General features: G+C 52.3%; 1 protein-coding gene across 1 annotated transcript in view; it reads left to right on the forward strand.

Moving 5' to 3' along the window:
- Positions 1-2956: 2956 nt before the first annotated feature.
- Positions 2957-13025, forward strand: part of ALKBH5 (alkB homolog 5, RNA demethylase) — a 42355-nt gene continuing 32286 nt past the window's right edge. The window contains exon 1 of the mRNA XM_063934856.1: positions 2957-3865. Within this exon, the coding sequence (XP_063790926.1) occupies positions 3144-3865 (722 nt within the window). The 5' untranslated portion in view covers positions 2957-3143. The remainder of the gene's footprint in view (positions 3866-13025) is intronic.

Consider the following 13025-nt stretch of genomic DNA (forward strand, 5'->3'; position numbering starts at 1 on the left):
TTTCCGGACCACCTTCTTGTTTCTGGCTCTGTAAGGGGGACGGCGGCGCGGCTCCGGGAACGGACGACGAGGTCGGGTCCTGTGTTCGATCCCTCTGGAGCTAATGGTGTCCAGTAGCCTAAGAAGCCCAAGCTACCACCACTTAGGTAGGTTCGCTTCTTCTCCCCTTAGTCCCTCGTTGCAGTGAGCCTGTTGCCAGCAGGTCTCACTGAAAATAAAAAACCTAAACTATACTTTCTTCTAGGAGCTCAGGAGAGCCCCTAGTGTGCATCCAGCTCAGCCGGGCACAGAAATCTAACTGAGGCTTGGAGGAGGGTCATAGGGGGAGGAGCCAGTGCACACCAGATAGTCCTAAATCTTTCTTTAGATGTGCCCAGTCTCCTGCGAAGCCGTCTATTCCCCATGGTCCTTACGGAGTCCCCAGCATCCACTAGGACGTCAGAGAAAAGCTTTAATAAACACTCTCATTGACGTTTGATTAAAACGTTCTTATATAGAATCGGCAAACTCTGTGCCGCTTTGCAACTGGAAAATCAGGAGCTGAAATAAATGCGAAATAATGGCCTTATAGGCTGACATGTTTCACCCGGACCTAGGAACGAATCCAGTCTCCTACTTTTCTGGAAAGCAAATCTATCAGGCCATCAGTCACTCTGTGTCTGCTCAACTATAGACCGTGATGAGAATATTTAGTGGGGAATAAGTGCTCCAGTTATGTCATGACTAATATTAAGCGAGCGCACACATGTGGAGAGTGCTGCTCCCAATTCTCCTCCGGCGCGGCAGCGGGTTTCCGGCATGAAGGGACTTGCATACGTTAGGATTCAAGCCCCTCCAATCGCGTTGCGGAAATTTGAATGGCGCGCCAAGTGCGAACCATTCGGGGCTCGCAAACTGGCAGCCAATGGAGAAAGGCCGCGGCTTGCCGCATCATAGCTCCACCCTCTCCCAGCGTCATATAAGAGACGCTGCATAGTGGGAGAGCTCAGTCGGGCACCGGACGTGGACAGACGAAGAGCTCCAGAAGAAGAAACAGCGGCGGCGGAGGCGACGACGGCGGAGGCAGTGACAGCGGAAAAGAAGAGGAAGACGCCAGAGGGAGACTCGGCGATGGAAGACGCCCAGGAGCGGAAGTCCGGTGGAGAGCGCTGCAGCGTGAGGGAAGCAAAAGAGCCTCTCCCACCGTGACGGGTAGGCGGCCTTGGGCCACCTTTACTTACCTTTAATTCCTCCCTAGAGCACCAGGGACAGGCACTAGACCAGCGGGGACATCCAGCCTGTGCCCGCAACCCAGGCCATCCGGCCTGTGCCCGCAACCCAGGCCATCCGGCCTGTGCCCGCAACCCAAGCCTCCGGCCCGCGCCACAGCTCCAGGCCTCCGGCCTGCGCCACAGCTCCAGGCCCCCGGCCTGCGCCACAGCTCCAGGCCCCCGGCCTGAGCCTCACCCAGGCCACCGGCCTGCGCCTCCCCCCGGTATTCCATAGGATCTGGGATTGTAGTGTACAGAACCGGCCCGGATGGGTTCTGCTGGAAGAAGGTCCGTACAGCAGCTCCCAGAGAACTCACGTCTGGTCGGGTGTAAGGAACCGGCTGGTTCCACGTGGTGTACAGTGTAAGGGATTGGAGTGAGTGTGGAGTAACGTTCCCGTCCCACGCGCCTCAACTTCCCGTTAGTCTGGAGAGGACGGCTGTCCATAACAGAACCCCATTCGCTTCCACAGTAAGGAGGGGGGAGAAGTACCCAACGCCCAGTAACCGGTAAGTGAAGTTGGTCACTCGGGGTTAACTTATTGTGCCGGGGTGTTATTCCAACTGACTTGTTGTATTGTGATTGTGTCTTGATAGTCTGATCTCTGTTAGTTTGGATTAGAACCAGCAGTCTCAGTTGTTACCGTTAATTTGTTCAGGCAGGCGTAATTAGGCTGTAATTAGTTGTTAGCTGTTAGAGAAGCCTGCAGTTAGGGAGGCTGTTCTTCTTGCCCCTACAGAAGCAGAGAAGTGCGTCGATCAAGGTGACCAGTGAGTCAGGAGTGAGTATTGCTCTGTGTCCGATTGTTATCGTCCCCCGTATACCGGTTAGGGGTTTGCTCACGGACGTGAGAACCCCCTCCATTACACTTCGCGCGAGAATGCGAGTGTGTGAAAATTGGGTAGCTAAGGCCTCTGGCCAGTGATGGCCTTCCACCCAGCCGGTGAAGGTCGCCGCTACCCCTGACATGCCCCGCTCTTGAGAGAGAGAGGGTTGATACGTCTTAATTGGTACGTTCCTTTTCTTTAGACTACCCGTCGACCGTTGTTGAGAGAAGGTGTCCGCGTATTGGATGGATTTGGGAGGTTGGGTTCCATGACGCTTCCGCGTACTGTATGTGACAAGAGCGGCCACAGGTAAGCAGTGTGACGACACCTGCACGGCAGCAGGCACTGCATCACGCCCCAGCCGTTACACACACACATACCTATCTATCTATCTAGTCACTTTTCCCCCACTGTTATTAATAAGACAGCAACATGAGTCTACTGCCTTCTCATACACTCATAAAGTCATGTCACATATATAGGCAGGCTCACACAGGTGATCTGTGGGCGGAGCTTCCAGGCTGTCAGCCATTAACTTGGCACATTATCCTGGCAGCCATCTTTGTACTCCCAGTCCAAACCGTGGCAGGTAAACGTTACTCTAGTCACGTCGACACTAAACTGAAGCCCCAAAACAATAGGTGCCCCCGGCGCCTTAAACAAACTAGGTAATTTCTTATACCTCTGAGCAAGCGTCAGGGACACTAAGGACACTTTCCTCGTCTGTGCTCACCCGCCCCCCGGCGCCCCATACCCCGACATTCGCGCAGCGGTGACATTGTACCTTAGTGCGGGGACAGGCATAAGTGCGGCCAGGCTGACATCCCCGAGTCCTGGCGGCGGCTGCATCGTCACCCCGTCGCCCCGCCCTCCTGCGTGATTGACGCGTCGCTGGGCCAACCGCAGCCGGGCTCACCTCAGGCCTGTCGGACGGTGCTTGCGCAGCGGGATCCTCCGCGCTCTCTCTCTCTCTATCTCCCCGCCGGCCGTGAGGGAAGGCAGCGGACCCAGCTCCCCCACCCCCCGGCCATGCACGTCTCCTCCAGCCCCGGGTGAGCCAGCAGCCATGTCCGCCAGCGGCTACACCGACCTGCGGGAGAAGCTGCAGTCCCTGTACCGGGACTCCCCGAAGGAGCCCGCCGCGAAGAAGCGGAAGCTGCCTGCCTCGGACACGGAGGAGGAGGAGGAGGAAGCGGCTGCAGTAACAGTAGCGGCGGCGGCCGCCGGGTCCGAGCCGCAGGAGGAGGCCGAGGAGGAGGAGGCCCGCAAGGTGCGCAGCGGCATCCGCCAGCTCCGGCTCTTCTCCCCGGAGGAGTGCTCCCGCATCGAGGCCCGCATAGACGAGGTGGTGTCCCGGGCGGATAAGGGCCTGTACCGGGAGCACACGGTGGACCGGGCCCCGCTCCGCAACAAGTACTTCTTCGGGGAGGGCTACACGTACGGCGCCCAGCTGCAGAAGCGCGGCCCGGGCCAGGAGCGCCTCTATCCGAAGGGCGAGGTGGACGAGATCCCGGCCTGGGTGCACGATCTGGTGATCCGCCGCCTGGTGGAGCGCCGCCTCATCCCCGAGGGCTTCGTCAACAGCGCCGTCATCAACGACTACCAGCCCGGCGGCTGCATCGTCTCGCACGTGGACCCCATCCACATCTTCGAGCGGCCGATCGTCTCCGTGTCCTTCTTCAGCGACTCGGCGCTCTGCTTCGGCTGCAAGTTCCAGTTCAAGCCCATCCGGGTGTCCGAGCCCGTGCTCTTACTGCCGGTGCGCCGGGGCAGCGTCACCCTGCTCAGGTAAGGGGGGAGGGCACGGGGGCATGTGGTGGGTATAGGACATGGGTCTTCAACCTGCGGCCCTCCAGCTGTTGTGGAACTACACATCCCAGCATGCCCTGACAGTTTTGCTTTTAAGGCATCTTAAAACTGAGGCAGGGCATGCTGGGATGTGTAGTTCTGCAGGAGTTGAAAGGCAGCAGTTTGATGTACCATGGTATAGGGCATTGCCCATCTGTGCCCTACAGGCTGCAAGGTGTTAGCAGGGGGGTGGGCAGGGGCACGGGATAATGGGCATGGGGAAGGTATAGAGGGTGTGGGAGACTGGGTATGGAGAGGGTATAGGGCATTGGCCGTCGGTGCTGTACGGGCAGCATGGTGTTGGTTATAGAGAGGGTATAGATTACAGAGATGGGGAACAGCTGGAGTGCCAAAGGTTCCCCATCACTGGTATAGGACATTGCCCATCTGTGGCCTCCGGGCTGCACGGCATTAGCAGGGAGAGGATGCAGGAACCCGGGCATTAGCAGGGCGGAGTGTATGGGGTACTTGGCATGTAGAGGATATGGGACCCTTGGCATTAGCAGGGAGTGTGTGCGGGATACAGGACATGGGGAGGTTATAGGACATTGCCCATCTGTCTTTCAATAGATCGCAGCGAGGGAGCTGCTCTGCTACGCACGAAACCCTGACCCAGAATCAGGTCGTCTACGAATGATTTAGCACCGGGTGCCCAGCGAACATGCGATGCGCTGCGGGAGAGAGGCGGCCCACTTCCGTCCGCGCTCCGGTCCCGTGGCGAGCGGCCCTACGCGCCGGGCCAGGACATTGCCCATCTGTGCCCTACGTGCTGCACGTTGGTAGCAGGGGGGAGAGTATGTGATCCCTGACATTAGGGGGACGGTATGGGATCCCTGGCATTAGCGGGGGAGAGAGTACAAGATCATGGGGAGGTTATAGTACATTGCCCACCGGCGCCATTGAAGGTATGGGATCCCAGGCGTTAATGGGTATGGGGGGGGGGGCCTTTTGGATTCTGGGCATGGGGAGGATATGGGTCCCCTGGCATTAGCAGTGGGAAGGGTATGGGATCCTTGGAATGGGGAGGGTATGGGACCCTGGTCATTAGCCGGGGGAAGTGAAAGGGATCCCAGGCGTAGCTGGTGGGGGGTCTGGTGTTATGGCATCCTGGGCTTTAGCAAGGGAGGGTATGGCAACTGGGCATTAGAGAGGAGGGGAGGTATTCTGGTATGGGATCCTTGGCATTAGCAAGATGAGGGTATGGGATCCCTGGCTTTAAAAAGTGGATGGGGATTTGGGCTCTATCGCATTAGAGAGAGGAGGGTTTAATAGAGGCAGTGTGGCATACAATTTGCCTTGGGGGTTGGTGGGCTGCATGACATTAGCCATAGGATTGGGGTAGGGTGATGTGCCACATAATGTTACCAGCAAGGGGTGTAGTGTGTCGCATGGCTTTAGCAAGGGAGGTTGGGATTAATATGCCAGAATACCCCTAATGGCCCCCCTAACCCTCCCCAGTGGTGCCTAACATCCCCTTCCCCAAATCCTAAACCTGATCCCCCCCCCCCCCCCCCCATATCAGACCCCCCTCATCCTTCTTGCAGCCTTACCTAACCCTCCCTTCCTGCAGCCTAGTTTAGGTGTAGGGGGAATACATGACTATTTAGTGAGGAGATGGGCTTTGTGGCCCTAGTTCCTTATAATATGTAGCGAAATGTACTATAACCTGTTTTTTATTGAGATATAATAATAATAAGCCAGTCATTTGTTGCCATAGGCAAATTATAGAATGTCTGGGATAAACCAGTCATTTCTTGCTATAGGCAAATTGTATAATGTCTGGGATAAGCCAGTTATTGCTGCTATAGGCAAATTGTAGTATAGTTGCGAGACTGGTTATTTAATCACCGGAGTTTCATGTTGGTCCCTTACACTCTTTAATAAACTTAGTCCTGGCTGATCAGTGTATAAAAGTATATCTGCCGTCAGTTTTTCCTGTTTACTGCATATTTAATGATTGTTAGAAAATATTTAAGCTAATTGTTCTACCGAACTGTGTATTTCATAATAACAGGCAGAGAGAAATCATTTATTGTTGCGTTACTCATTTGTTTTAGGTTCTCTGCCACAAAGATTTGTTCTTCATTCATTTACTGTATATAGGGTGGAATGCAATTATTTTTGGGCACCTGTCGGGAGGTATTAGATTGTTTTTTTTTTTTTTCTGATAAGTTTGAGTGCCAGGGGCGCCCATTTCTTTTTGCTTATATTGTGCGCAAATGCACCGGCCATAGAAGCATAAAGGGGCTAAATCCATACAAAGTACTGGGTGTCCAAAAGCCCAACGTTGGGCGGATTTTTGCTTGCCACTTCAGGATCGGGCGAGCAGTAATAAATGGAGCCCGTCGGCAAAGCAATTGAATTTTCGACCATTGCTTACGGGAGCCCAAAAACAGTTGCGTCCCCCCCATGTCTGAAAGTGGATGGAAACATTTTGTGTCTTCTTCCAGTAAGCCCCATACACACGAGATGAGAAAATGAAAGATCTGGCTCAGAAGGTCCGATCTGAGCAAGACCTTTCACAATCTCGACCAGTGTGTACACTAAATGTCGTTAACGATGTGCGCTCTCGTGCATCATTAATGACCCCTACCCGCGTCTGAACATGTACAGACGAGGGAGGTCCTCGTTAATGATAGCTGTGTGTATGCACTTGCCGATGTGGCCCCCTCCCTGCCGCCACCGATATCTGCATCCACGGGGATCGGGCGGCCAATGTGTATGGGGCTTAAGAGTATTCAGGAGAACATTTGTGTGTGCTCGGGGTCTTGGTAGAGATCTATGGTGGAATTAATTACAAGCCACAGTGGTATATCGTCTACCGACATCACAAGTTTTACTTGGTACCTCTAAGAGGTACAGGAAGAAGCTTGCATTATCGGCTAATATGTGCGCAGCTGGGAATAGCCAAAATGTACCGTGGTTATTCGCGTATTGGCCATTTATGATAGTGCCGACTTAGCAAGTTTTCCAGAAAGTTTGCTTTGTTGGCAAATACATTGTGGTGTTTCAGAGTGACCCATTTCGTCCATTGTACAGAATTTGAATTCTGTATATTTGTCTATAGGACTAACGAGAGGTTTCTGCTGAACTCTCTCTCTCTCTGTGTCGTTTTTTTTGTGGAAAAGCCTTTGAGTGCCGCCAGTGGAGGAGTGTATACGTGTGTGTATATGTGTGTGTATATGTGTGTGTGTGTATATATATATATATATATATATATGTGTATGTATGTATGTGTCTATACATTTGTTTTGATTCTAGGACTATTTTCAGTAAACCCCTATAAGCTGTATAGGAGACATAAGCAATTTGTAGCGATCAAGCTTTTGTGGGACTCCGTGTCCAAGCATGGGAATGCAGTGATGTGACTGACGCTCTGGATCCTGGCGGTCACCATGCCAACGCCGGAATCCCGAACGATCACAATGCCGCCCAATGGAATGCCGACACAGGGCCGCCAAGCTCGCAAGGTCCCCTCCCCCGCCTGCGTTCTGCTGCTGGGCTCCCACAGTCGGTATGCTGACCGCCAGCAACCCGTTACCAACCCCCAAGCATGCCCTCATTGAGGAGTAAAAGATTAATAACAGAGAATAAGTTACGCTAAACATAGAGAATGTAGATAGTTTTTTACATCTGTAGATCCTTTTTTATATTGAATTAGGACATTAAAGTTTGGTGGTTTGTATTATGCTTTATTAAGTGTTATTGGGTTGGTTTAGGCTTCACAGGTGCCGGCACTATACTTTCACAGACCTTGCGACTTGGGCATTAAATGAGAAATATAGTTTGGCAAAAGCTGCGCACATTTGACCTATAATTTCAGGAGAAGTATGTTTGCTGGGGTTCTGTCAGTTTGGCTGCAGCACCGACTTTTTCAGTTTTGGTAAGCTTGCATTACCTGTATCCAACTTGTTCTGCAATCTTCAGCCAATGCGGAGGTTTCTTTTAATGCTTTACAATCTATTTTAGAACATAGCTATGTTGTCACACATCATATAAGTATGTTGTGAATCACATTCCTTGTCTTGTCTGCTGAAGTGTCTGAGTCACTGTATTAGGCCTAGCAGAGGTGCAGCATATTGCAGTGAGAAGTCACTCTACATTCTATGGGTGCAACTGCACCAACCGTCATGCTCCAGCCTTCAACTGGGTGTCTTACGCATGTAGTAAGCCAAGGCTGAGTGTCAGTAGCTTAGCTGTTAGCTGCCTGGCTGATGTGAATTATTTCCCAAATACTGGGATCAGTTTATGGGCCCAGTTTTTCTTTTCTCTGACGTCCTAGTGGATGCTGGGTACTCCGTAAGGACCATGGGGAATAGACGGGCTCCGCAGGAGACTGGGCACTCTAAAAGAAAGATTAGGTACTATCTGGTGTGCACTGGCTCCTACCTCTATGCCCCTCCTCCAGACCCCAGTTAGAATCTGTGCCCGGCTCGAGCTGGTTGCACACTAGGGGCTCTCCTGAGCTTCTAGTAAAGAAAGTATTTGTTAGGTTTTTTATTTTCAGTGAGATCTGCTGGCAACAGACTCACTGCTACGAGGGACTTAGGGGAGAGAAGCGAACCTACCTGCTTGCAGCTAGCTTGGGCTTCTAGGCTACTGGACACCATTAGCTCCAGAGGGATCGAACACAGGCCCAGCCTCGGTCGTCCGATCCCGGAGCCGCGCCGCCGTCCCCCTTGCAGAGTTAGAAGCAAGAAGAACATCCTGGAAATCGGCGGCTGAAGACTCCGGTCTTCATTAAGGTAGCGCACAGCACTGCAGCTGTGCGCCATTGCTCCCTATGCACACCACATACTCCGGTCACTGATGGGTGCAGGGCGCTGGGGGGGGGGGGCGCCCTGGGCTGCAATTAGAGTACGTTACATTGGCAAACAGCACATAATATAGTCTAAAAAACTATATATGTGCAAAAATCCCCCGCCATAATATAAATATAAGAGCGGGAGAAGTCTGCCGAGAAATGGGGGCGGGGCTATCTCCCTCAGCACACTGGCGCCATTTCCTCTTCACAGCTCCGCTGGAAGACAGCTCCCCAGGCTCTCCCCTGCAGTTTCCAGGCTCAAAGGGTAAAAAAGAGAGGGGGGGCACTAAATTTAGGCGCAAAACTGTATATGAATAGCAGCTATAGGGAAAAATCACTTTGTGGTAGTGTAAATCCCTGATTATATAGCGCTGTGGTGTGTGCTGGCATACTCTCTCTCTGTCTCCCCAAAGGACTTTGTGGGATCCTGTCCTCAGAGCATTCCCTGTGTGTGTGCGGTGTGTCGGTACGGCTGTGTCGACATGTTTGATGAGGAGGCTTATGTGGAGGCGGAGCAGGTGCCGATAAATGTGATGTCACCCCCTGCGGGGTCGACACCAGAGTGGATGGATACGTGGAAGGTTTTACACGACAGTGTCAACTCCTTGCATAAAAGGTTCGATGACATAACAGCTGTGGGACAGCCGGCTTCTCAGCCAGTGCCTGCCCAGGCGTCTCAAAGGCCATCAGGGGCTCAAAAACGCCCGCTACCTCAGATGGCAGACACAGATGTCGACACAGAGTCTGACTCCAGTGTCGACGAGGACGAGACTAATGTACATTCCACTAGGGCCATCCGTTGCATGATTACGGCAATGAAAAATGTGTTGCACATTTCTGACATTAACCCAGGTACCACAAAAAAGGGTATTATGTTTGGGGAGAAAAAGCAACCAGTGGTTTTTCCCCCATCAGATGAGTTGAATGAAGTGTGTGAAGAAGCGTGGGCTTCCCCCGATAAGAAACTAGTGATTTCTAAAAAGTTACTGATGGCGTACCCTTTCCCGCCAGAGGACAGGTTACGTTGGGAGACATCCCCGAGGGTGGATAAGGTGCTCACACGCTTGTCAAAAAAGGTGGCACTGCCGTCTCAGGATACGGCCGCCTTAAAGGAGCCTGCGGATAGAAAGCAGGAGGCTATCCTGAAGTCTGTATATACACACTCAGGTACTATACTGAGACCTGCAATTGCTTCAGCTTGGATGTGTAGTGTAGTGCTGCAGCAGCTTGGTCCGATACCCTGTCAGAAAATATTGATACCCTCGACAGGGATACGATTTTGCTAACCATAGAGCATATTAAAGACGTCGTCTTATATATGAGAGATGCACAGAGGGATATTTGCCGGCTGGCATCTAGAATTAATGCAATGTCCATTTCTGCCAGGAGAGTATTATGGACTCGGCAGTGGACAGGTGATGCGGATTCTAAAAGGCACATGGAGGTTTTGCCTTACAAGGGTGAGGAATTGTTTGGGGATGGTCTCTCGGACCTCGTTTCCACAGCAACAGCTGGGAAGTCGACATTTTTACCTCAGGTTCCCTTACAGCCTAAGAAAGCACCGTATTATCAGGTACAGTCCTTTCGGCCCCAAAAAGGCAAGCGGGTTAAAGGCGCGTCCTTTCTGCCTAGAGGCAGGGGTAGAGGGAAAAAGCTGCACCATACAGCCAGTTCCCAAGAACAAAAATCCTCCCCTGCTTCCACTAAGTCCACCGCATGACGCTGGGGCTCCACTGGTGGAGCCAGGTGCGGTGGGGGCCCGTCTCCGGAACTTCAGCAACCGGTGGGTTCGCTCACAGGTGGATCTCTGGGTTCTACAAGTGGTATCTCAGGGATACAAGCTGGAATTCGAGACGTCTCCCCCTCGCCGTTACCTCAAATCAGCCTTGCCAGCTACTCCCCAGGACAGGGAGGTAGTACTGGCGGCAATTCACAAGCTGTACCTCCAGCAGGTGATAATAAAAGTCCCCCTCCTTCAACAGAGACGGGGTTACTATTCCACAATGTTTGTGGTACCGAAACCAGACAGTTCGGTGAGACCCATTCTAAATTTGAAATCCTTGAACACTTATATAAGGAAGTTCAAGTTCAAAATGGAATCGCTCAGGGCGGTTTTTGCAAGCCTGGAAGAGGGGGATTACATGGTATCACTGGACATCAAGGATGCTTACCTACATGTCCCCATTTACCCACCTCACCAGGTGTACCTCCGTTTTGTGGTACAGGACTGCCATTACCAATTCCAGACGTTGCCGTTTGGTCTGTCCACGGCACCGAGGGTATTTACCAAAGTAATGGCCGAAATGATGATACTCCTTCGAAAGATGGGAGTTATAATTATCCCGTACTTGGACGATCTCCTTATAAAGGCGAGGTCCAGGGAGCAGTTGTTGGTCGGAGTAGCACTGTCTCAGGAAGTGCTACAACAGCACGGCTGGATTCTGAATATCCCGAAGTCGCAGCTGGTTCCTACGACGCGTCTGCTGTTCCTGGGTATGATTCTGGACACAGAACAGAAGAAGGTGTTTCTCCCGGAGGAGAAGGCCAAGGAGTTGTCATCTCTGGTCAGAGACCTCCTAAAACCAAAACAGGTGTCGGTGCATCACTGCACGCGAGTCCTGGGAAAGATGGTAGCTTCTTACGAGGCAATTCCACTCGTCAGATTCCATGCACGGATCTTTCAGTGGGATCTGTTAGACAAGTGGTCCGGATCGCATCTTCAGATGCATCGGCTGATCACCCTGTCCCCGAGGGCCAGGGTGTCTCTGCTGTGGTAGCTGCGGAGTGCTCATCTACTCGAGGGCCACAGATTCGGCATACAGGTCTGGGTCCTGGTGACCACGGATGCAAGCCTCCGAGGTTGGGGGGCAGTCACTCAGGGAAGAAACTTCCAAGGACAATGGTCGAGTCAGGAAGCTTACCTACACATAAATATTCTGGAACTAAGGGCCATTTACAATGCCCTAAGTCAGGCAAGACCCCTGCTTCAAAACCAGCCGGTGCTGATTCAGTCAGACAACATCACGGCGGTCGCCCATGTAAACCGACAGGGCGGCACAAGAAGCAGGATGGCGATGGCAGAAGCCACAAGGATTCTCCGATGGGCGGAAAATCACGTGATAGCACTGTCAGCAGTGTTCATTCCGGGAGTGGACAACTGGGAAGCAGACTTCCTCAGCAGGCACGACCTCCACCCGGGAGAGTGGGGACTTCATCCAGAAGTCTTCCAGCTGATTGTAAATCGTTGGGAAAGGCCACAGGTGGACATGATGGCGTCCCGCCTCAACAAAAAGCTAAAAAGATATTGCACCAGGTCAAGGGACCCTCAGGCGATAGCTGTGGACGCACTAGTGACACCGTGGGTGTACCAGTCGGTTTATGTGTTCCCTGCTCTTCCTCTCATACCCAAGGTACTGAGGATAGTAAGAAAGAGAGGAGTAAGAACTATACTCATCGTTCCGGATTGGCCAAGAAGGACTTGGTACCCAGAACTACAAGAGATGATCTCAGAGGACCCTTGGCCTCTGCCTCTCAGACAGGACCTGCTGCAGCAGGGGCCCTGTCTGTTCCAAGACTTACCGCGGCTGCGTTTGACGGCATGGCGGTTGAACGCCGGATCCTGATGGAAAAGGGCATTCCGGTTGAAGTCATTCCTACGCTGATAAAAGCTAGGAAGGATGTGACAGCAAAACATTATCATCGCATATGGGGGGTCATTCCGAGTTGTTCGCTCGCAAGCTGCTTTTAGCAGCTTTGCACATGCTAAGCCGCCGCCTACTGGGAGTGAATCTTAGCTTATCAAAATTGCGAACGAAAGATTAGCAGAATTGCGAATAAACACTTCTTAGCAGTTTTCTGAGTAGCTCCAGACTTACTCGGCATCTGCGATCAGTTCAGTCATTTTCGTACCTGGTTTGACGTCACAAACACACCCAGCGTTCGCCCAGACGCTCCTCCGTTTCTCCAGCCACTCCCGCGTTTTTCCCAGAAACGGTATCGTTTTTTCGCACACACCCATAAAACGGACAGTTTCCGCCCAGAAACACCCACTTCCTGTCAATCACATTACGATCACCAGAACGAAGAAAAAACCTCGTAATGCCGTGAGTAAAATACCTAACTGCATAGCAAATTTACTTGGCGCAGTCGCACTGCGGACATTGCGCATGCGCATTAGCGACTAATCGCTCCATTGCGAGACAAAAATAACGAGCGAACAACTCGGAATGACCCCCATGGCGAAAATATGTTGCTTGGTGTGAGGCTATGAAGGCCCCAACAGAAGAATTTCAGCTG

Source organism: Pseudophryne corroboree, chromosome 7, assembly GCF_028390025.1.
Source record: "Pseudophryne corroboree isolate aPseCor3 chromosome 7, aPseCor3.hap2, whole genome shotgun sequence".
NCBI classification, from domain to species: Eukaryota; Metazoa; Chordata; class Amphibia; order Anura; family Myobatrachidae; genus Pseudophryne; species Pseudophryne corroboree.